Raw genomic sequence first — 26000 nt, forward strand, 5'->3', positions numbered from 1 at the left:
CCATTTTGCACTTGTGATCACTTGTTATACGACCGCAAAAATTGAAAATTTTTTGGTCGTATATTGGTATGACGTTGGCGTCGTCGTCGTCGTCGTCCGGCGTCGTCTGGCGTCGTCCGAAGACACATTGGTTTTCGCACTCTAACTTTAGTTTAAGTGAATGGATCTCCATGAAATTTTACCATAAGGTTCAATACCATGAAAGGAAGGTTGGGATTGATTTTGGGGGTTATGGTACCAACAGTTAAGGAATTAGGGGCCAAAAAGGGGCCAACAATAAGCATTTTTGTAACTTCCAGACAATAACTTGTGTGTAAGTGTATGGATCTCTCTGAAATTGTACCACAAGGTTCCATATCACAAAGGGAAGGCTGTAATTGATTTTGGGGGTAATTGCCTCAAAATGTTAGGAATTAGGGGCCAAAAAAGGGCCAAAAAACAAGCATTTTTCTAGTTTCATGACAATAACTTGTGTGTAAGTGTTTGGATATTTCTGAAATTGTACTACAAGGTTCCATATCACAAAGGGAAAGCTGGAATTGAGTTTGGGGGTAATTGCCGAAACGTTTAGGAATTGGGGGCCAAAAAGGGGCCAAAAATAAGCATTTTTCTAGTTTCCAGACAATAACTTGTGTTCAAGTGTATGGATCTCTCTGAAATTGTACTGCAAGGTACCATACCACAAAGGGAAGGCTGAGATTGAGTTTGGGGGTGATGAATCATAAGGGGGTTCAAAAAATTTGGGGGGGGATTTTTTTTTTTCTTTTTTTTTTCTTTTTTTCCTTTTTTTTTCTTTTAAAATTTTCCATTTTAAGTTGGTTATTTCTGATTTATATTTAAAAGCAAATAATAATGATATGGTAGGAGATACACACCAAACAGGATGTGTAAATTATTATATAATAAGTATTGTGCAATAGCAAGAAATTTTCAATTGCACAGTATTGCACAATAGCAAGAAATCTTCAATTGCACAGTATTGCGCAATAGCAAGAAATCTTCAATTGCACAGTATTGCGCAATAGCAAGAAATATCCAATAGCACAATATTGCGCAATAGCAAGAAATTGTCAATTGTACAGTATTGCGCAATAGCAAGAAATAATCAATTGCACAGTATTGTGCAAAAGAAGATACTTCGTATAAATTGCTTATTTCTTGATCAATTTCAATGGGGTTTTATTCTTGAATTCTTGGGGTTCTTTAATATGCTGAATCTAACCGTGTATTAAGTTTTTGGATTTTGGGCCCCGTTTTTAAATTGGTCCACATTGAGGTCCAAAGGGTCCAAAATTTTACTTTGTTTGATTTCATCAAAAATTGAATTATTGGGGTTCTTTGATATGCCGAATCTAACCGTGTATTTAGATTCTTAATTTTTGGTTCTGTTTTCAAATTGGTCTACATAAAGGTCCAAAGGGTCCAAAATTAAACTTAGTTTGATTTCAACAAAAATTGAATATATGGGGTTCTTTGATATGCTGAATCTAACCATGTATTTAGATTTTTGATTATGGGCCCAGTTTTCGAGTTGGTCCAAATCGGGGTCCAAAATTAAACTTTGTTTGATTTCAACAAAAATTGAATATATGGGGTTCTTTGATATGCTGAATCTAACCATGTATTTAGATTTTTGATTATGGGCCCAGTTTTCAAGTTGGTCCAAATCGGGTCCAAAATTAAACTTTGTTTGATTTCAACAAAAATTGAATATATGGGGTTCTTTGATATGCTGAATCTAACCATGTATTTAGATTTTTGATTGTTGGGCCCCGTTATCAACTTTGTCCACATTGAGATCAAAAGGGTCCAAAATTAAACTTTGTTTGATTTCATCAAAAATTGAATATATGGGGTTCTTTGATATGCTGAATCTAACCATGTATTTAGATTTTTGATTATGGGCCCAGTTTTCAAGTTGGTCCAAATCGGGGTCCAAAATTAAACTTTGTTTGATTTCAACAAAAATTGAATATATGGGGTTCTTTGATATGCTGAATCTAACCATGTATTTAGATTTTTGATTATGGGCCCAGTTTTCAAGTTGGTCCAAATCGGGGTCCAAAATTAAACTTTGTTTGATTTCAACAAAAATTGAATATATGGGGTTCTTTGATATGCTGAATCTAACCATGTATTTAGATTTTTGATTGTTAGGCCCCGTTATCAACTTTGTCCACATTGAGATCAAAAGGGTCCAAAATTAAACTTTGTTTGATTTCATCAAAAATTGAATATATGGGGTTCTTTGATATGCTGAATCTAACCATGTATTTAGATTTTTGATTATGGGCCCAGTTTTCAAGTTGGTCCAAATCGGGGTCCAAAATTAAACTTTGTTTGATTTCAACAAAAATTGAATATATGGGGTTCTTTGATATGCTGAATCTAACCATGTATTTAGATTTTTGATTATGGGCCCAGTTTTCAAGTTGGTCCAAATCGGGGTCCAAAATTAAACTTTGTTTGATTTCAACAAAAATTGAATATATGGGGTTCTGTAATATGCTGAATCTAACCGTGTATTAAGTTTTTGGATTTTGGGCCCCGTTTTTAAATTGGTCCACATTGAAGTCCAAAGGGTCCAAAATTTAACTTTGTTTGATTTCATCAAAAATTGAATTATTGGGGTTCTTTGATATGCCGAATCTAACCGTGTATTTAGATTCTTAATTTTTGGTTCCGTTTTCAAATTGGTCTACATAAAGGTCCAAAGGGTCCAAAATTAAACTTAGTTTGATTTTAACAAAAATTGAATTTTTAGGGTTCTTTGATATGCTGAATCTAAACATGTATTTAGATTTTTGATTATGGGCCCAGTTTTCAAGTTGGTCCAAATCGGGGTCCAAAATTAAACTTTGTTTGATTTCAACAAAAATTGAAAATATGGGGTTCTTTGATATGCTGAATCTAACCATGTATTTAGATTTTTGATTTTTGGGCCCTGTTATCATTTTTGTCCACATTGAGATCAAAAGGGTCAAAAATTAAACTTTGTTTGATTTCATCAAAAATTGAATTCTTGGGGTTCTTTGATATGCTGAATCTAACCATGTATTTAGATTTTGGATATTGGACCATAATAGGTGAATGTCCAATTTAAAATTTTTAAGTTCTTAGACCACATTCATTCTGTGTCAGAAACCTATGCTGTGTCAAATATTTAATCACAATCCAAATTCAGAGCTGTATCAAGCTTGAATGTTGTGTCCATACTTGCCCCAACTGTTCAGGGTTCGACCTCTGCGGTCGTATCAAGCTGCGCCCTGCGGAGCATTTTATTTTTGTTTATAATCCCTTTCCTGTAAAATAACTGCCACTCCTGTATAGTTTGATAATCCTGAGGGCCCTCCTAATAACTATATCAATGCCTCCGGGAAACATTGGCTAATGATCACTAATTACTTTTTACCTGAGTTTATAATTCACACCTGACATTGATCACAAGCTCAGAATAATATCTTAAAGAAATTAAAATTCCCTGACAAGTGTATTCATTATTTAATTACTTTTCAGCAAAGACAATCATCAATTCTGATTTAAAATTAAACCTTAATTTTATATAAGAAGAAAAAAGTATTTTTTTCACGAGTATCACATGTGCTTTATTTACTATGCAAATTGATTTCATGCTAAAGTAAACTATTAACTGTTATATTCAAACACTTTTAAAGGTAATAAAATTAAAAAGCCGGTGATTTCCTGTCAATTTCATAAACAAAACTCCTTGGTAGACCCTTCTTGAAAAAATAAATTTGTCTGGTTTTTCATATGAAATGAATAGGAAGAAATTGATTTTTAACTGTACATAAAATATGTTAAAAATTACAAGACTTTCGAAATATTTTACCAGAAGTCTGAACAAAAAGGTGAGGAAAAACTAGGGCTACAGAGGAATTTATAAAATGCATAGCCTTTTAAAGAAAAAGAGAGTGGGTTACAAACATTCAGACAAATTTAGGGTGAGCTTCAAACAGGTAATGAAGATGCTAATATGTGATAATAAACTGCTTCGCTGAGCGCAGCTGTCACCCGCAGAGGTCCAACCCTCAACAGTTGGGGCAAAAATGGACACAATATTCAAGCTTGATACAGGTCTGAATTTGGATTGTAATTAAATATTTGACATATTATAGGTTTCTGAATAAAAGAAGTCAAAGAACTTGAAATTGGTTATATGAATTGAATTTATATTCAATTAAAGATTTCTTGCTGTTGTGCAATACACTATGCTGTTGCGCAATACTTAGTCAATCTGTTGTCAGACTATAAAAAATAAAATTTATAAAATTCTAAAGGGAGCTTACAGCAATAGATATAAACAATTCACCAAAGTTTCATAAGAATTGCTGAAAGCATTTTTTAGTTATTGTCTGAAAACTGGAAAATCCCCCCTTTTTTAATGAATAAAACCCCATAACTCGGAAATGTAAAATCTAAAATTTATAAAATTCTAAAGGGAGCTTACATCAATAGATATCAACAATTCATCAAAGTTTCATGAGAACTCAGTGTTCTCCCCAGGCCGATATGACGCTGCGGTGCCGCAGTGCCTTCATAATAAATTTGTAGATCCCGCAGCGTCTTAATTGGCCGCTGTCCCTTAATACTTGATCCCGAAGCGTGTTAATTTTCACATTTTCATTATAAATGTTGGTTAAAATTGTCAAGTTACTGATCACCGCGGATGGGTCAGTCAGTGTTACGCAATATAACTGATAATTAGTTTTACCTGAGCCACGCTTATTTCAGCCTAATCGGACTATGTTATCAGGTAATATTGTAAATGATCATCAAGATGATAGATATTTTTTTGAAGAAAATTAAAAATTTTAAAAACTTCAGTGCAGAAATTGAAGAAATAGATCGCAAATACATTGTATTTACGCATCGTGTGTGTGATCACTTGACCACTTATATAACGAATTTTTTCATTGGTCGAGAAGAAGAATCTATTTAAACACGACCAATGAAGTGTTCAATACACATGATAAATTTGAATACACCTTGCTAAAGATATTTACGATGAAAACTATGAATGAAAGTATTAGTAGTTGAAAAAATTAAAATAAAGTTTGATTAAAGATAACGAGGAGTGATTTACTTTAATAGAAAGTGAAAAAATGTTGCTTGCAAGGTAAATTCGTCTGAAACTGTCATATTTTTAGAAATAAAATGATCATTGAACATCGATCGTGAATCCGTGCGTCGGGAAATATGTGACAATCAACACGGGTACAGAATCGCCGCAGCTTCTGTATAATGTCACTGGTAAATAATTTCAATGGTTTTAACTTTCACGAACTTGTAAAGTTTCGTTTATATCTATCTGCCAAAGATAGGATTAAACAATAATACGCACGGAAGCGTAATGTGAAACTACGGAAACTGGTCAGCTGTTCATTTATAAAAAAATTTGTTTTAAAAAGTTGTATACCAAATATCTTAACCATATTCGATTTTATTAATTCTGAATGAACATGTTCTCTGCCAATAACAAAGGGGTAAATTATAAGCAAAAGATAGATGATGGAAGAAGAAGTTTTTTTCAGACCAATGACTTCTAATGAAAAGGGGAATACACCTCCGTCTACACTGTCAGTATAATCAGATTTCATTGCTTCTCCTGATCCCAACCAAGCTTAAGTTTTAGCAATTGATAAAAGCAAGCACCATGTTTCTGGTTTCAATGACAAGTGGCTGACTGAGTTTTCATGGCTTAGAAATGTTAAAGGGGGTATAAGCAAAAGTTATTGTGAGTGGGGGTTTAATTATTAACCCTGAAGAGGATAAAGACAAAGTTGAGGAACAGACTGTCCAACAAAATAACACTATCTTGAAACAATATCCCTAGAAGGAGCAGAGAGTAGAGATGAATATTTATATTTTGACTTCTTTAATTGACTGAATATAAATAACTTTTGTGTTTAAAATCAATTTATTTCATATATATATTCTTGTAATTCATAAATACTCTGCATTATTAAACACATAACACAAAGCATTATAATTCATATTGCATGTCATGATTTATGACTTATTGCTTCAGATCACTCTAAAAAAAGAGTTACGCGCCCTTGAATTTTGCGCCTTAAAAAAATCCTGGGGAGAACTCTGGAACTGCTGAAAGCATTTTTGAGTTATTGTCCGAAAACTAGAAAATCCCCTTTTTTTTTATGAATAAAACCCTGTAGCTTGGAAATGTAAAATATAAAATTTATAAAAATCAAAAGGGAGCTCATGTCAATAGATATAAACAATTTAACCAAAATTTCTTGCAAGTTGGTGAAAGCATTCTTGAGTTATTGTCCGTCTGGAAAATCCCGCTTTTTTTAATGAATAAAACCCCATAACTCGGAAAAGTAATATCTAAATTTATAAAAAACGAAAGGGAGCTCACGTCAATAGATATAAACAGTTATTATGCAAATTGGTTAAAGCATTTTTGAGTTAATGTCCGACATGTTGATGACGGACGGACACCAGTATACCATAATACGTCCCGTAAACGGGCTTATAAAAAGAAATGATCATAGATTGAACATCAATGAAACTAAAAAATGTCAACCTCAATTCCTTTTGTAAAGAACTGTTTCATCGACTCAACAGCTTTGTATTTTTCCTCCTGTGATATTTCCTTTGTACTAAGTGCTTCCTCTCCAAATTCCCTGAGGACCGTGTCAGTGACAACTTCTCCTGCATCAACTTTACCCTAAACAGAAACAATAAATGATGACTAACCTGGTCCCCATTCGATAAGAATTCTTCAATCATAATGTGCATCTCCTTCTTATCGTCTTCTGACATTTCTAATGAATTCAAAGCTTCTTCTCCAAATTCTTGTTTAATTGTAGCACTTACTAAATCTCCAGGATCTACCATACCCTAAACAAAAATTTCCTCTGGTACAAATCTTGCAACATTTTTTAATTACATTGACATTGTTAAGCATTTAAATATAAAACACGAGTGTGTAGTGTGTAAGTTACGAAATATTAAATGATTGAATTATTGCATTTTTCCCTTGGTACATTTATTTAATCAAACACCACATTACCATATTACCCATTTAATGGTGAGTATCACTGTAATCAAATGCAGTATTTGTTTGTTTCTATCATAAACATCATAGATACATGTAATTACTATATCTTTTTCCAACTGCACAAAACTTCATTACTTATAAACGATCATGCTGATGAAGATGATGGTTATAAAGACTACCTCTAAATGCTTTATTTTCAACCAGAGGTATTGTTTAACTGCCCCTTCCATGGTGTTTGTACAGTCTACCCATAGTACACTGTAAAACAAATCCTTATAATGTATTCATCACACAACTAAATCTCCTGGTTCTAGCAAATAAAGTTATCTATATAACATTACAAATATAACATTTCATATCTCCTTGAATTAGACCTCTGGTATATCCCAGTGTTGAATAATAGATTTAACCTACACCGGGAATGGCCCACTCTCCATTATCTCGTCTTTGTACTGATACAAACTGCATGATTGGTTTACCATCTTCTCCTTTCACAATCTGGTCATCATCAGTTCTTTTCCATCTGAAGTTATAGTAAATAATAGATAAACGAAATAATAAATATAGTCAAAACTATTCTTAACAGCATATCACTCTTACAAAATCTGTAGACCAACTTATTGTCTAAGTGCATGTTGGCCTTATCATTGAAGGAGCATTAGCTACGAGATATAAACAAAAATAAAATACGAATTTTTTTTTGTTTAATCATTAATGAAAGTGAAATAATAAATCGCTTTTAGCGGCCAGTTTGGTTCAATTTTGTCAAAATAAGGTAAGAAACATTGCTGATGAATTATTCACTTGCAAGTGAATAAATCGACCTCATTGAATCCGTATTCATGTGAACTTCAATTTAACCCCTTAGCTACATAGGGGTTACACATAATCTAGGCGTGTTCAGCTATTAAAAGGAAAAGAATGTCAACATTGAAAGATTAAGTGAAACAATGTAAACCATTTGATTGACTGATTCAATACACAAAACCTTATTCTTATACAGGTAAAAACGAAGATTAACATATTTATTTAATCTATCATATGAAATCAAACAGACCTAGAAAAATCCAATTGCACATGTTCACGATCTATTTATATCTATATTTATGTTTATATTGGGCTATATGACTGTAGGCAGTCTTAAGAGGTCACCTCAATCATGTCAATGGTTCATTAGATGGTGTATAGATTAAAATACACACGAAACTCTGATACATATTATATAGAGCCCATGCATTGTAAATTGTTTATTTTAGACTTTTTATAAATTGGATATACATTTCAGTATGTTTTAAATCAAATATGAGAATTTTAGTCACTAGTCATTTTGGGGCCCTTTATAGCTTGCTGTTTAGTCAAATGTTGGTCAAATGTTGGTGTGAGCCAATGCTCCTTGTTGAAGGCCGTACTTTGACCTATATTTGTTAACTTTTTATACATTGTGACTTGGGTGGAGAGTTTTCTCATTGACACTCATACCACATCTTCTTATTTATATCTACTTGCTTCCATCAACACGATATTTGATCTATGGTGGATAGCTGTATCATTAGATATCAGGGATCTTCATGGATGAAAATATAACGATGGAGGAGGTTCCATCTCACCAGGACAAAACCCCACGTGAAAATATTTCATTCTTACATTTCATTGCAAGGAACAGTAAATAGACGGATATATACAGATTGTTTATTATATTCATTTCGTTATAGAATATCAAACCAATATTTTCCTTAATTGTCATTTGTAACAATTCCACTGTCCAGCCTGCATGGCTCCTCTTAGTCAAGGATAACCACAATTCACCTGTCCTATTAACCTAGTTAACGTCAAAGTTTTTTCCTGTCAGTAAGTTCCCAGAGTTGTTTTCTCGCTATTTTAGTAATTTTGTTAGGATTTAAAAATGGGAATAATTTTTCTCACTGTCAAACACCCCAGTAGTAATAGTGTCAAATTTAATTCAGAAGTCACAAACCAGGATCAATGATTTGCAGCATCAACAACAAAAAGTTTCGTACCCATTTTTGCAAAACATTGGATACAGATTTGTGGAGGGCAAAAGTTCAAAACTGAAATGACTTTGTGGGAGTTGTCTCATTGGCAATCATAACACATCTTCTTAATAATTGTATTACTAGTAAATGACTTTTAAAAAATTGCAAATTAATAAGTCATAAACCATACAACATGCATCTTTCTATTCTGAATGTAAACGGGATGTATTAATTTAATTGTAAACCCTCAAGGCTTTAAAACAGTAATCAGGAGGATCCTTTGGATTAAAATACAATAGGGGTTCAGCAATTACATGCAATTGATTATAATTGCTAACAAAAATAGGGGCAGCTAGTGAAACGAAAACATATTTTGTTTACACCATTCAATCATAGTGCAGTTATTTAACAATTGCGGGGAGCACATGATGATTGGGGAAGATTATTTAAAGATGGTGGTACATGTACACCATCATAAAACAGGTCATGGAAATGATGGAGATACCTGGGAAATCATACCACATCTTTTCATGTGAAACACTTTCAGAAAAAAATAAAAATCACCTAATTTTTCCTGCAGTAATTTCAATTAAAAGAGTTGCAAGGTCATAATATAGACTTCTTTATATAAAATTGAGAATATAGCTAATTTGAACAGCTGCATCATTATAGGAAAAACAAAGACTGTAATTGTTAAAAGGCCATTACATTTTTGTATACATGCGAGTGGTATACCTTGTGACTATGGGATCAGCTGCATGGTTAGGTCCCCAGCGTCCTAAACAACCTCTGTGCTTTAGACCTGTTCTTCCCACAGGGTTTCTGTAAATCAAATAGCACTTTATAATATACATATACTAAAACAAACTCGCGACATTGTGAGTCCCTGACTGATATTAAGTACCTATGCCTTATTTTTATCATGGATTTTTAGTATTCGTATTGTCATCTTATAAAGTCATTTTGATTATAAGGTGCACAGTTTTCTCTGCTTTCAAAATCTTTCTATTTGAACCTGTCTGGTTTTCTTTCAACAATCAGAAACTACATGTGACATTTACTATACATACTATTGGTTTCAGTATCGGATTTACCTGTAACTTGTTAATTATTGGTAATATTAATTATGTGGAAAACAAAAAGGCCTGGAATACTGTCATTTTTAATCAACACCATTGTCCTATATTAGTTATATATAAAGTTGAATTCTTTGATTCATCGTTTTTATGTCATGCCGGCTAACAAATAGACCTCGTTATTTTAGTAGTATAGATATATGTTGCACAATCAATATGTATATAACTTGATAAAAAGAAAATTAAAATAAAATTTTCAAAATTTTTTTTAACAAATGTGAATAAATGCTCCTCTGGGCGCAGCTTGATACGACCGCAGAGGTCGAACCCTGAACTGTTGGGGCAAGTATGGACACAACATTCAAGTTTGATACAGCACTGAATTTGGATTGTGATTAAATATTTGACACAGCATAGGTTTCTGACACAGAATGAATGTGGTCTAAGAACTAAAAAATTTTTTAATTTACTTATTCAAACCATATCATTATTATTTGCTTTTATATATAAATCAGAAATAACCAATTTAAAATGAAAAATTTTAAAGAAAAAAAATGAAAAAATAAATCCCCCCTCAAATTTTTTGAACCCCTTATGATTCATCACCCCCATACTCAATCCCAGCCTTCCCTTTGTGTTACAATGTATGGTGCCTTGCAGTACAATTTCAGAGAGATACGTACACTTGAACACAAGTTAGTGTCTGGAAACTAGAAAAATGCTTGTTTTTTTGTCCCTTTTTGGCCCCAAATTCCTAAACATTTAGGGCAATTACCCCCAAACTCTAACCCAGCTTTCCCTTTGTGATATGGAACCTTGTTGTACAATTTCATAAAGATCCATACACTTGAACACAAGTAACTGTCCTGAAACTAGAAAAATGCTTGTTTTTTTCCTCTTTTTGGCCCCTAATTCCTAAAAATTTTGAGGCAATTACCCCCAAAATCAATCCCAGCCTTTCCTTTGTGGTATAGTACCTTGCAGTACAATTTCAGAGAGATCCATACACTTGAACACAAGTTATTGTCTGGAAACTAGAAAAATGATTATTTTTGGCCCCTTATTCCTTAACATTTTGGCCAATTACCCCAAAACTCAATTCCAGCTTTCCCGTTGTGATATGGAACCTTGTGGTACAATTTCAGTAAGATCCATACACTTACACACAAGTTATTGTCATGAAACTAGAAAAATGCTTGTTTTTTTGCCCCTTTTTGGCCCCTAATTCCTAAAATTTTGAGGCAATTACCCCCAAAATCAATCCCAGCCTTTCCTTTAGTGGCATGGTACCTTGCAGTACAATTTCAGGGAGATCCATACACTTGAACACAAGTTATTGTCTGGAAACTAGAAAAATGCTTATTTTTGGCCCCCTTTTGGCCCCTTATTCCTAAACGTTTTGGGCAATTACCCCCAAACTCAATTCCAGCTTTCCCTTTGTGATATGGAACCTTGTAGTACAATTTCAGAAAGATCCATTTCCATACACACAAATTATTGTCCTGAAACTAGAAAAATGCTTGTTTTTTGGCCCCTAATTCCTAAAATTTTAAGGCAATTACCCCCAAAATCAATCCCGGCCATTCCTTTAGTGGAATGGTACCTTGCAGTACAATTTTAGAGAGATCCATACACTTGAACACAAGTTATTGTTTTGAAACTAGAAAAATGCTTATTTTTGGCCCCCTTTTGGCCCCTTATTCCTAAACGTTTTGGGCAATTACCCCCAAAATCAATCCCAGCCTTTCCTTTGTGGTATAGTACCTTGCAGTACAATTTCAGAGAGATCCATACACTTGAACACAAGTTATTGTCTGGAAACTAGAAAAATGATTATTTTTGGCCCCTTATTCCTTAACATTTTGGCCAATTACCCCAAAACTCAATTCCAGCTTTCCCGTTGTGATATGGAACCTTGTGGAACAATTTCAGAAAGATCCATACACTTACACACAAGTTATTGTCATGAAACTAGAAAAATGCTTGTTTTTTGCCCCTTTTTGGCCCCTAATTCCTAAAATTTTGAGGCAATTACCCCCAAAATCAATCCCAGCCTTTCCTTTAGTGGCATGGTACCTTGCAGTACAATTTCAGGGAGATCCATACACTTGAACACAAGTTATTGTCTGGAAACTAGAAAAATGCTTATTTTTGGCCCCCTTTTGGCCCCTTATTCCTAAACGTTTTGGGCAATTACCCCCAAACTCAATTCCAGCTTTCCCTTTGTGATATGGAACCTTGTAGTACAATTTCAGAAAGATCCATTTCCATACACACAAGTTATTGTCCTGAAACTAGAAAAATGCTTGTTTTTTGGCCCCTAATTCCTAAAATTTTGAGGCAATTACCCCCAAAATCAATCCCGGCCATTCCTTTAGTGGTATGGTACCTTGCAGTACAATTTTAGAGAGATCCATACACTTGAACACAAGTTATTGTTTTGAAACTAGAAAAATGCTTATTTTTGGCCCCCTTTTGGCCCCTTATTCCTAAACGTTTTGGGCAATTACCCCCGAACTCAATTCCAGCTTTCCCTTTGTGATATGGAACCCTGTAGTACAATTTCAGAAAGATCCATACACTTACACACAAGTTATTGTCCTGAAACTAGAAAAATGCTTTTTTTTTGCCCCTAATTTCTAAAATTTTGAGGCAATTACCCCCAAAATCAATCCCAGCATTCCTTTTATGATAAGGAACCTTGTGGTACAATGTCAGAGAGATCCATACACTAACACACAAGTTATGTCTGGAAGTTACAAAAATGCTTATTTTTGGCCCCTAATTCCTTAACTGTTGGTACCATAACGCTCAAAATCAATCTCAACCTTCCTTTTGTGGTATTGAACCTTGTGGTAAAATTTCATAGAGATCCATTCACTTAAACTAAAGTTAGAGTGCGAAAATCAATGTGTCTTCGGACACCGACGACGTCATACCAATATACGACCACAAAAATTTTTTGGCGGTCGTATAAAAATTAAATAACAGATAGTAATGCTATCAAATGAAACAACAGTGACTACAGCATATACAGCATATTTTCAAGCCTCTGAAATAGGAAGCCTGATTTTTTAGGCTTATTTAAACTTATGCAAATATACTTATAATACATGTAAGTAATTTGCACATTTCTACCTTGGACAACATTTCCTAAATTTAACTTACAATGGCAGGCCTTCCACAACTTCATATTTTCCTTCAAAGCTGACTCGACTAACTCTGCCATCTATTTCATTCCATTTGGTTATCTCCCCTTTCCCAGAACTTTAAAATAAAAACATATTGTCAACAAGCTTGTATTCAACCAAAAATTCAACATTGGTTAACTCCCCTTTCCCAGAACTTTAAAATAAAACAAATATTGTCAACAAGCTTGTACTTGATAAAAAAAACCAACATTGGTTAACTCCCCTTTCCCAGAACTTTAAAATAAAACTAATATTGTCAACCAGTTTGTATTCAATCTAAAATTCAACAATGTTTAAATACTTTATCTTTATTTTCAATCTTGATTTATAAAAGGTAACAGGACCTGAGCAAGATATTATTATTATTCTTCATTTTCACAGACTATTACAATATGTATCTTTCTTTCAAAACTAACGTAAGGTATGGGATTATTTTTTATATTGGATGACATGTACAGTGTATGAGTTTTTTATTGAGTTAACACTGACTGCAAAAAGTTTTATTGATGTATATTTTCATGTTGTGCTTAATTTTTCTCAGCAGTACATGTTTTGAAGTACATATGTAAACGATAATAAATTTTCTTTTCAACTGACAATACTAAAATGTACCTCATGTATTTGGTTTAGTTGACTATAAAAACAGATATATTCACTAGTCTTCAATATACAGTTCCTGATTGATAAATCAATGAAGGATTACAAAAGCGTAAAACTGGTAAAATATGTAATGGAATAATCTCTGTTCTACAATTAATATCATTACTAAACTCATCAAAGCAGAGTTGTTATATATCTTATTTGTGACACATTTACAATTAGAAAATAATGCTAGGAAATGTTTGCGCTTTCAACAAGAGACAGCTTGGAACACAGATAGCATACCATATGTCTGGATCTGCATAATATGGACCACTAAGTACTGTTTCTGTTGTGAAGGATGGTGGACTATATTCTGGGAATGGTACTTTCCATGGTACTTTATCATCAGGAACTTTAAATCTCTTAACATCTTTTGTGCGTGGATAAACCTCACAACGTGCCTTACAGTGAGGACCACCAAACTTCATTTTACTTGGTTTAGTTTGCCCAATCTTGAAACTTAGTCTTCTTACTCCGTTTGAGAATCCAGTCATATGATTTCCATTCTACAAAGAGGCAATCAAAATATTATTCGTACATGAACAAATGTTTCAGCTGTAGCATATTAATCATATTATTTAACATAAAGTCTTAAACTTGTTTTAGATTAAACATTTTTTTTTTTACTTTTAACATTTAATGTAAACCTACAGAAAAGGTCTGTGTTTTAATCACAATTTTGATTTGATATATTATGACAAGTAAAAAATATGTTTACTTAGTTATTTGTGAGGAAAGTTACCATGGTGACTAAAGGAAATTCATACAATGATAAATAACTGTGTGTAAATATATTTACTTTTAATCTCAAAGTTGGGTTTCTTTGTACTCAATTCAGTACTGACACAAAATTGAACAAAAAAACTAACTACATGTATATATGTATTTCATGCATTTCAAATTTTGATCACTTAGACTTTGTAAATGTTTATTAACTCACAGTTATTTTATAGCAAATTTATTTTAAAATGTTGTTTATCTGGATAAAAAGAATGTCATTCAATGCAAACAATGAAAATGCGTGAGATGTGTGTTATGTGCATGTTAGTTGCATTCTCCAAATAATAAGCTTAATTATACAAGTTCATGATTTAGTGTGAAGTCATGGCAAAAGAACGCCAAAAAATCACTCTGATACAAAAAATTCAAGTAGCAGGTGCACAGTGTCATGTCTAGCAGAAGAGTCTATGCAATAATTTGATAACACAAATAACCTTCAATAAAATCAAACGATATATATACATGTATATCTAGGCCAGTAAGGGGTATTCATTTCTTGTTTGAAGTTGTTTCTGTGGCAAATCTGTGGGTCTTTTCTGGTCTAAATATGTAATAAAATGCTCCGCTGGGGCGCAGCTTGATACGACCGCAGAGGTTGAACCCTGAACAGTTGGAACACTTAGTATGGACACAATATTCAAGCTTAATACAGCACTGAATTTGGATTGTGATTAAATATTTGACACAGCATACATTTTGTAGGTTTCTCACACAGAATGAAAGTGGTCTAAGAACTTAGAAATTTTTAATTTACCTATTCAAACCATATCATTATTATTTGCTTTTATATATAAATCATAAATAACCAATTTAAAATGGAAAATTTTAAAGAAAAAAAAGGAAAAAAAAATCCCCCCCAATTTTTTTAACCCCCTTATGATTCATCACCCCAAAACTTAATCCCAGCTTTCCCTTTGTGGTATGGTACCTTGCAGTACAATTTCAGAGAGATCCATATACTTGAACACAAGTTATTGTCTGGAAACTAGAAAAATGCTTGTTTTTTGGCCCCTTTTTCCTTAACGTTTAGGGCAATTACCCCAAACTCAAACCTTGCTTCCCCTTTGTGATATGGAACCTTGTAGTACAATTTCATAAAGATCCATACACTTACACACAAGTTATTGTCATGAAACTAGAAAAATGCTTGTTTTTTGCCTCTTTTTGGCCCCTAATTCCTAAAATTTGGAGGCAATTACCCCCAAAATCAATCCCAGCATTTCCTTTGTGATATGGAACCTTGTGATACAATGTCAGAGAGATCCATACACTTACACACAAGTTACATGTATTGTCATGAAACTAGAAAAATGCTTGTTTTTTGCCTCTTTTTGGCCCCTAATTCCTAAAATTGGGAGGCAATTACCCCCAAAATCAATCCCAGCATTCCCTTTGTGATATGGAACCTTGTGGTACAATGTCAGAGAGATTCATACACTTACACACAAGTTATGTCTGGAAGTTACAAAAATGCTTATTTTTGGCCCCTAATTCCTTAACTGTGGGTACCATAACCCCCAAAATCAATCCCTACCTTCCTTTTGTGGTATTGAACCTTATGGTAAAATTTCATTGAGATCCATTCACTTAAACTAAAGTTAGAGTGTGAAAACTAATGTGTCTTCAGACAACAACGACGCCGGCGACGCCGCCAACGTCATACCAATATACGACCACAAAAATTTTTTTGCGGTCTTATAAAAATGAGGGGTTGATGGCATGATTTACCATCTGACGTACATTGAAAATTGCCTGAAATAGGCCCCATCACGGTTAGTGCAGCCATGTTGAATAGGGGGCAGATTTTCATGATGGAGGTCTAAAAGGCATGAAAAATATGGGAAAACATCATACAAACAGAACAGTTGCTTGCATTGGAAACATGCATAGGATTTATATCTATTTCTATCCAAAAAATCTGCCCTCTATTCAATATGGCCGAAATAACCAAGAAGTGGCCTATTTGTATATGGGGTCTTTGACAAGGTAAATGTAACCATCCACCCCCTTTTTCAGATATTGAATACACCTTATCAGTTTTTGTCCGCCATTACAGGGCCTTACAAAATTTCCAGTAAATTTTTTGCGTCACGATAGAAAATGTCTGACGCCATGAAGGAAAAGTGATTGTTGTATGACATCAATAGACCTTATCACTATTTGGAAATTTGCGCCGCTTGACCCGAGAAGCTGCACCTCATGAACTTTTGACGTCATACAACAATCACTTTTCCATTGTGGCATTAGATATTTTCTATTATGTCAAAATTTTACGGGAACCTTTGTGATTTCCAGTTATGATGGACAAATAGCGATTAGGTGTATAGTTCAAGTGTTGCAGATTCCCAAATAGCGACAAGGTCTATAAATATTGAATGGCTCAATAAACATAAATCTCTAGTCCTGCCAGGCGATTTTTAAGAATAAATTGCTCTGGTGTCCTTTAGGGGAAATCGCCCCATGTGCCAATAGGACGTGAAGATATTTGCTTAATGATATAAATGTTTTACAGGAAAATACACCATTGAACTTGTATGGACACCTGTTGACAATGGTTGAGCAATATATAACTTTTTTCATGAGAAAGTAATTCAAACCTCTTTTTCATATAAAATTTCTTATTTATCAAACCTACCAAGTATACATCTACGACCAATGCAAAAACAGATAATACGACAATGGAAACCGATAACCAAAGCACGCCCTGTGAACAAGGTAAACAATTTGTCATTCACGTGACGTAAACTTCCGGCGTGGAAAGACAACTCTAAATGCACTATTTATTCTTGAGGCCCACCCTTGTTCTAAATCACTAATCTGAGAAACATAGTTGACATAGTTCCCTATGGATTCTTTTCTAAATACCCAAAATTCTCTACATTTGCACAACATTAACTACCTAAGAGTAAAATTGATTTAAACTTTCTGCAAATAACTCAAATTTTAACTTTAGTACATAGCTTATCATACTTATATTATATAATAAAATAATAAATACTTTATTCAAAGAGGGTAAAATCAGTTAGTACAATACTAATCTCCCCTGATGCCCTCTGAAAAACTCAAAATATAAACTTTCATCCCATATTTTAAAAGTTGCTATTTCGTCATTAGATTTATCACATATATCATCAACGGAATTTGAAGAGTATTTAAGTGTTGTGTCATCCGCATACAAATCAGGCTTTGTATGATTAAGTTGAAGTGGGAGATCATGAATATATAAAACAAATAATAAGGGGCCTAGAATACTACCCTGCGGTACACCAAATGTTACTTTTTTACCTGAAGATATGTTGGTATTTATTTTTACTTTTTGAGACCAGTTTGATAAATATGCTTTGAACCTTTTAAAAGAAAGAGAATCAAACTTATACATTTCTAATTTGGATAATAAAATTGAGTGATTCACAATTTCAAAAGCTTTCTTAAAATCTATAAACAACTCCCGTGTAGTTCTTCTTCTTCTTCCGAATACGGGAGTAGACTCCTAGGTAGGAGTGTAAAACTTCCCGGAACTTGTGTGCTATGTACATATGGACTTAATTTAAAAATAATATGACAAAGAAAAATCATTAACAATAACATATATATACATTATGTACAGTGGCTTTGTAGTTTAATACGTTGTTGTGGCTCCTTCAAATGTTAAAGTGGATATGCCACTTTTGAAGGATTCCAGGGTGTCAGACATACCTATTGCTTCAGGTAGTGAGTTCCAGTCCGAAATAGTGCGAGGATAAAAAGAAAATTTATAGAAATCTTTATTTGTTGATATTTGCCTAAATTTATGTTCCCCCCTAGTACGTCTATCAGATATTGTTAAATTGTCCTTAGGAACTTCCACTAACCCCCAATTTATTTTATAAATATAGCATAGTTAATCTAGCTTTTTTCCTTCTTATTTCTAAATTTTCCCATTCCAATGATTTAATTAAATTTGAAACTGCTCCAGGTGATCTGTCTTTATAATCATTGAAGACAAACCTGGCTGCCTTACGCTGTACCTGCTCAACCTGAGTGATGTGTTGCTTTTTGTACGGATCCCATACAGGGGAAGAGTATTCGACGACTGGACGGACAAGTGATGTGTACGTAAGGTTTTTAACCTTACGTGTGCAGTTTTTTAAGTTCCTACGAAGAAAACCTAGGGTTTTATTTGCCTTACAGGTAATATTGTTTATATGTGTTCCCCAATCAAGATCATGGCTTATAGTTACGCCTAAATATTTACTATCTTTTACTGCTTCTAAAACATGATTGTGCAATATATAATCAAAAGTGGAAGGTTTACTTTTTTTAGAAATATGAATAACATAACACTTCTCAGGATTAAAATTCATTTGCCAGTCCTCTTCCCATTGTACTAAACTAGATAAATCTTTTTGAAGTAATTTGGCATCAGAACTATTATTAACATTTCTATACAATAAGCAGTCATCTGCAAAAAGTCTTGCATTGCAAGTTACATGTTCGGGTAGGTCATTAATAAAGAGTAAAAATAATGTTGGGCCTAAAACTGTTCCCCGAGGGACACCAGAATCAACAGCTAATTTTGAAGATTTAACACCATTTAATAGTACCTGCTGTTGCCTGTCAGCTAAAAAGTCATTTATCCAATTTAAATTTTGATTCCTAATACCATAAAAGTTTAATTTCTGGGCTAATCTTTGATGGGGGACTTTATCGAAAGCTTTGGAAAAATCTAAAAGTATAACATCTATTTGGTTACCATATCCCAATGATTTTGCAAGATCTTGTAAACTGATGATAAGTTGGGTCTCACAAGACCTTTTACTTCTAAACCCATGTTGACTATCATTTAATATGTTATTAATTGTAAGATGTTTCCTTATGTTGCTTGTTATAATGTGTTCTAGAATTTTGCAACATATTGCAGTTAGTGAAACTGGTCTATAATTAATAGCGTTATGCTTGTCACCTTTTTTAAATATTGGTACAACATTAGCCTGCTTCCAATCAGTTGGGATTTTACCAGTATCAATAGATTTTTGGAAAAAGAATGTAAAAAATGGAGACAATTCTTCTGCAAAATTATGTAAAAAATATGCTGGCAGATTATCAGGGCCAGTGGCTTTGTGTGGATTTAAGTTTTTAAGTAACTTTAATAAGCCATTATTACTAATAAATATGTCTGGCATAGTGGGGTGGGGACTTGTACCTTTATTTGGCATAGAGGATGTATCTTCGGTAGTAAAAGCCTTTTTAAATTGTTCATTTAGGATGTTAGCTTGTGTATTCGGCTCACTATATAATAAGCCATCCTTTCCTCTTAATGGTGAAACACCAGATGTTTCTGTTTTCAGTTTACTTTTTATAAATTGCCAGAAAGATTTAGGTTTTTCTTCTAACTGGGGGCTAATTATTTCTTGCATGTACGTGCTCTGGGCTCTTCTTATTTCTCTTTGAGCAGTAGCTTTTAACTTTTTATATTTATCTTTATGTTCTTGTTTACCAGTTTTTTTAGCTTTGTTGTAAGCTTTACGTTGTTTTTTACATAAATGGTCTATATCCCTATTTGCCCAAGGGTTGGTGTACTTAGATTTAGTTATTTTGCTTGGTACATTATCATCTATTATTTTATTACTACCTTCTTTGAATTTATTCCATAATTGGTCAATATTTAAATTTTCATTAGCCTGAGATATAAGTTCAGATATAAAATGAGATGTTATGTCTTTTATCTTTTTAATATCAACCTTTTTCCATAAATAAATTTTATGTTGTGATTGTTTAGATCTTTGGGGCTTGCAGATTGCATCCACTAATACAATATCATGGTCAGATATACCTGGTATTGATTTTATTTTTGTTATCAATGCAGGTTGGTTTGTGCAGAAAAGGTCAAGGATATTATCTTTCCTAGTTGGAAAATCAACCATTTGTTCAATGCCTAAGTTGTTCAGCATATCTATAAATGCTTCATTCAGCTCCTTAGTATACAATGAGCCAGATATATTTTGCTCCGGCCATTTTATGTCTAGTTTCCTTGATCCATGTTAATTAACAGTGACAGGAATGGCCGTGTCTAAACCCAGACTGGTACTTATAAATCAAATAAAATTCTATCAAATATTTGTAAATTTGGGATTTAATAATCTTTTAAAAAATCTTTGATAAAATTGGAAGTACAGATATTAGTCATATCTTTTACGTCGCCACTTTTATGGATAGGTGATACTCTTGCACACTTAAAGGTAGATGGAAATATACCTGTACAAAGGCTTAAATTAAAAATATGCACAACAGATTCAAAAATTATTGAAGCACTTATTTTTAGAATTTTAGGACCAACATCATCCAAACCCGTAGATTTATCAATTTTAACTTTTAATAGTTCATTAAAGACTTCTATTGGAAATAAACAATAACATTTAAAATAGTTGTCACCAACTTTTTATTCAATGAACTCTTTTAAGTTTGGGGATTCGAAATTTGATTTGGGGTTAGGAATAGTTGATTCAGCTACAGTACCAAAATGCTCATTGAAGTGTTCACAAACTTTTCCTGGTTCATTGACCTCAGATCCTTGAAAAGTAACACTTGTTATTGGGCATTTTGACTCTGCATTTAAATCTTTGAGATGTTTCCAGATTTCACTAGTTTTTGAATTAGACTGTACAGCCTTGGAGAAATAGTCAGTCTTACATTTATTTTTTATGGGCGGATAGCTTGTTTCTAAATAACTTGTAGTTTTTAAAACCTTTATTTTATGACCAAAGTCTCTTGTAGCACGTAGTTGATTTATATCCTGATTTAACCACTTTGGTTGAGACTTTTTATTTACTCTTTTCGTTATTATTGGAGCATGTTTATTAAAAACGTTTAATAATTTAGAGTACCATGTATCCAATGCATGATCTGGATCATCAAAATAAAGTATTTCATTAAAATTTTTAGATTTTAAATCATCTATATATTTTTCTTGATTAAATTTCTTGAAGTTTCTATATTTTATTGTGACATGCTTATCTACTGATGTTTTGAAAGCAGGCTTTTTAATTTCATAACTTTATTTGGCATTGCCTTAAAGGGGAATTAGCTACGAGATATAAACAAAATTTAAATATGATTTTTTTTTGTTCAATCATTAATGAAAGTGAAATTGTGAAATAATAATTCGCTTTTAGCAGGCAGTTTGGTTCAATTTTGTTATAAAAAGCTAAGAAATATCGCTGATGAATTATTCACTTGCAATTAAATAATTCGACCTCACTGAATCTGTATTCACATGAACTTAACTATTAAAAGGAAATTAATGTCAACATTGAAAGTGAAACTAGGGTAAACCATTTGGTTGATTGATGCGATCCACAAAAACTCATATTTATACAGGCAAAAACGAAGATTAACATATTTTTTAACCTATAATATGAAATTAAACAGACCTAGAAAAATCTAATTGCACGAGTTCGCTATTTAGTTATATCTCTATTCGTGTTTATATTGGGTTATATGACCGTCGGAAGTCTTCGGAGGTCACCTCGATGGTTAATTAGATAGCGTCTAGATTAGAATACACATGAATTGTTGAAACACATTATCGAACCCATGCGTTGTTAATTGTTTATTTTTGACTTTTTGTAATTTGGATATACGTTTTAGTTTGTTGTAAATCAAATATGAGAATTTTAGTCAAATCGGTGAACATGAATTTGACAGCTAATGCCCCTTTAAATATCAAAAGGAAAGAGAAATCCTTGTGACAAAATTGTTTAAATTTTTTACCCAAATTTAAGAAATATACATAACGATAGCATAAAGTCAAAACTATTGTTAAATAGTGGGTCAGTAAAAATATCAAATATATGTTCAAATTACATTTCTCATTTGTTGAAAGTTAGAGATAATGTTTTACAAAACCATTAATGATGTTAATTATCAATATCCTGTTTCGAAAGTCTTGATTATTTAGTTGTCGTATTTTTGTTTTTTTATGTATTTCTATGTACTAAATTGGGCCTTTACTAATTGTTATAATTGCCTTTGTGCTAATAAAATATTGTCTATTATTTATTGTCTTGCTTATAAATATGTTACTACAATGCTTCAACCATAGTGCTTCATTTTTTGTTTTTATGTAAATTAATGCATGATTGTTTTGTATTGTATTGACACGCCTTGTATGCCGGTTAAAGAGCTTATGTTATATTATGTCCTTGTCAGTTTTGTATACAGCTATGGCAACTCTAAATAAAGCCGCTTATTTGTTTATTATTTAGTCACCACCCATATAAGTCATGCATAGTCAAGGTACAATGCCTCAGTCAGAAAAAAGCTTATCCAACATCTTCAGTTCAAGTTAAACATGTCATTGCAGTTAAAGTTGTGTAAAAATTCTCAATTTATCATCATATTCTTAAAAGATGTACAAGCTTTATGTGTAGGCCATGTAATTGTTTCAATGCCTCTGTATATCTCAAATCCTTCACACATATGCATCACTCACATTTACTCAATTAAAGGGTATATCTCAAATCCTTCACACATATGCATCACATTTACTCAATTAAAGACATTTAAGGGTATATCTCAAATCCTTCACAAATCAGCATCACATTTACTCAATTAAAGGGTATATCTCAAATCCTTCACAAATCAGCATCACATTTACTCAATTAAAGGGTATAACTCAAATCCTTCACACATAATGTATGCATCACATTTACTCAATTAAAGGGTATATCTCAAATCCTTCACAAATATGCATCACATTTACTCAATTTAAGGGTATAACTCAAATCCTTTACACATATGCATCACAATTTACTCAATTAAAGGGTATATCTCTATCTCAAATCCTTCACACATATGCATCACATTTACTCAATTAAAGGGTATATCTCAAATCCTTCACACATATGCATCACATTTACTCAATTGAAGGGTATATCTCAAATCCTTCACACATATGCATCACAATTTACTCAATTTAAAGGTATATCTCAAATCCTTCACACATAATATGCATCACAATTTACTCATTAAAGGGTATATCTTAAATCATTCACACATATGCATCACAATTTACTCAATTAAAGGGTATATCTCAAATCCTTAATACATATGTCACAATTTACTCAATTAAAGGGTATATCTCAAATCCTTCACACATATGTATCAGATTTACTCAATTAAAGGGTATATCTCAAATCCTTCACACATATGCATCACAATTTACTCAATTAAAGGGTATATTTCAAATTCTTCACTCATAAAGGGTATACCTCAAATCTTTCACACATATGCATCACAATTTACTCAATTAAAGGGTATATCTCAAATCCTTCACACATATGCCATTATGCATCACATTTACTCAATTAAAAGGTATATATCTCAAATCCTTCACACATATGCATCACATTTACTCAATTAAAGGGTATATCTCAAATCCTTCACACATATGCTTCACATTTACTCAATTAAAGGGTATATCTCAAATCCTTCACACATATATGCATCACATTTACTCTATTAAAGGGTATATCTCAAATCCTTCATACATATGCATCACATTTACTCAATTAAAGGGTATATCTCAAATCCTTCACACATATGCATCACATTTACTCAATTAAAGGGTATATCTCAAATCCTTCACACATATGCATCACAATTTACTCAATTAAAGGGTATATTTCAAATCCTTCACACATATGCATCACATTTACTCAATGAAAGGGTATATCTCAAATCCTTCACACATATGCTTCACATTTACTCAATTAAAGGGTATATCTCAAATCCTTCACACATATATGCATCACATTTACTCAATTAAAGGGTATATCTCAAATCCTTCATACATATGCATCACATTTACTCTATTAAAGGGTATATCTCAAATCCTTCACACATATGCATCACATTTACTCAATTAAAGGGTATATCTCAAATCCTTCACACATAATGTATGCATCGCATTTACTCAATTAAAGGGTATATCTCAAATCCTTCACACATATATGCATCACATTTACTCAATTAAAGGGTATATCTCAAATCCTTCACACATATGCATCACAATTTACTCAATTAAAGGGTATATTTCAAATCCTTCACACATATGCATCACATTTACTCAATGAAAGGGTATATCTCAAATCCTTCACACATATGCTTCACATTTACTCAATTAAAGGGTATATCTCAAATCCTTCACACATATATGCATCACATTTACTCAATTAAAGGGTATATCTCAAATCCTTCATACATATGCATCACATTTACTCTATTAAAGGGTATATCTCAAATCCTTCACACATATGCATCACATTTACTCAATTAAAGGGTATATCTCAAATCCTTCACACATAATGTATGCATCGCATTTACTCAATTAAAGGGTATATCTCAAATCCTTCACACATATATGCATCACATTTACTCAATTAAAGGTATATCTCAAATCCTTCATACATATGCATCACATTTACTCAATTAAAGGGTATATCTCAAATCCTTCACACATATGCCATTATGCATCACATTTACTCAATTAAAAGGTATATATCTCAAATCCTTCACACATATGCATCACATTTACTCAATTAAAGGGTATATCTCAAATCCTTCACACATATGCTTCACATTTACTCAATTAAAGTGTATATCTCAAATCCTTCACACATATATGCATCACATTTACTCAATTAAAGGGTATATCTCAAATCCTTCATACATATGCATCACATTTACTCAATTAAAGGGTATATCTCAAATCCTTCACACATATGCATCACATTTACTCAATTAAAGGGTATATCTCAAATCCTTCACACATAATGTATGCATCACATTTACTCAATTAAAGGGTATATTTCAAATCCTTCACACATATGCATCACATTTACTCAATGAAAGGGTATATCTCAAATCCTTCACACATATGCTTCACATTTACTCAATTAAAGGGTATATCTCAAATCCTTCACACATATATGCATCACATTTACTCAATTAAAGGGTATATCTCAAATCCTTCATACATATGCATCACATTTACTCTATTACAGGGTATATCTCAAATCCTTCACACATATGCATCACATTTACTCAATTAAAGGGTATATCTCAAATCCTTCACACATAATGAATGCATCGCATTTACTCAATTAAAGGGTATATCTCAAATCCTTCACACATATGCTTCACATTTACTCAATTAAAGGGTATATCTCAAATCCTTCACACATATATGCATCACATTTACTCAATTAAAGAGTATATCTCAAATCCTTCATAC

The 26000-nt window shown here is 32.6% G+C and overlaps 1 protein-coding gene across 3 annotated transcripts in view; it reads right to left on the reverse strand.

Annotated features, from left to right (window-relative positions):
• Positions 1–26000, reverse strand: part of LOC127712456 (ADP-ribose pyrophosphatase, mitochondrial-like) — a 40533-nt gene that overhangs the window by 7351 nt on the left and 7182 nt on the right. The window contains exons 1-6 of one of the 3 annotated variants that reach the window (XM_052218895.1): positions 17364–17474; positions 14192–14454; positions 13284–13382; positions 9775–9861; positions 7460–7568; positions 6569–6712 (exon numbers count right to left, since the gene is read on the reverse strand). In XM_052218895.1, coding sequence (XP_052074855.1) covers positions 6569–6712; positions 7460–7568; positions 9775–9861; positions 13284–13382; positions 14192–14454; positions 17364–17459 — 798 coding nt within the window. In that variant the 5' untranslated portion in view covers positions 17460–17474. Of the gene's footprint in view, positions 1–6568; positions 6713–6741; positions 6886–7459; positions 7569–9774; positions 9862–13283; positions 13383–14191; positions 14455–17363; positions 17475–26000 lie in introns of those variants that run through there. The other 2 variants (XM_052218893.1, XM_052218896.1) reach the window with 2 other exon arrangements.

The sequence above is a fragment of the Mytilus californianus genome, unplaced genomic scaffold, assembly GCF_021869535.1.
Source record: "Mytilus californianus isolate M0D057914Y unplaced genomic scaffold, xbMytCali1.0.p SCAF_8, whole genome shotgun sequence".
NCBI lineage: Eukaryota > Metazoa > Mollusca > Bivalvia > Mytilida > Mytilidae > Mytilus > Mytilus californianus.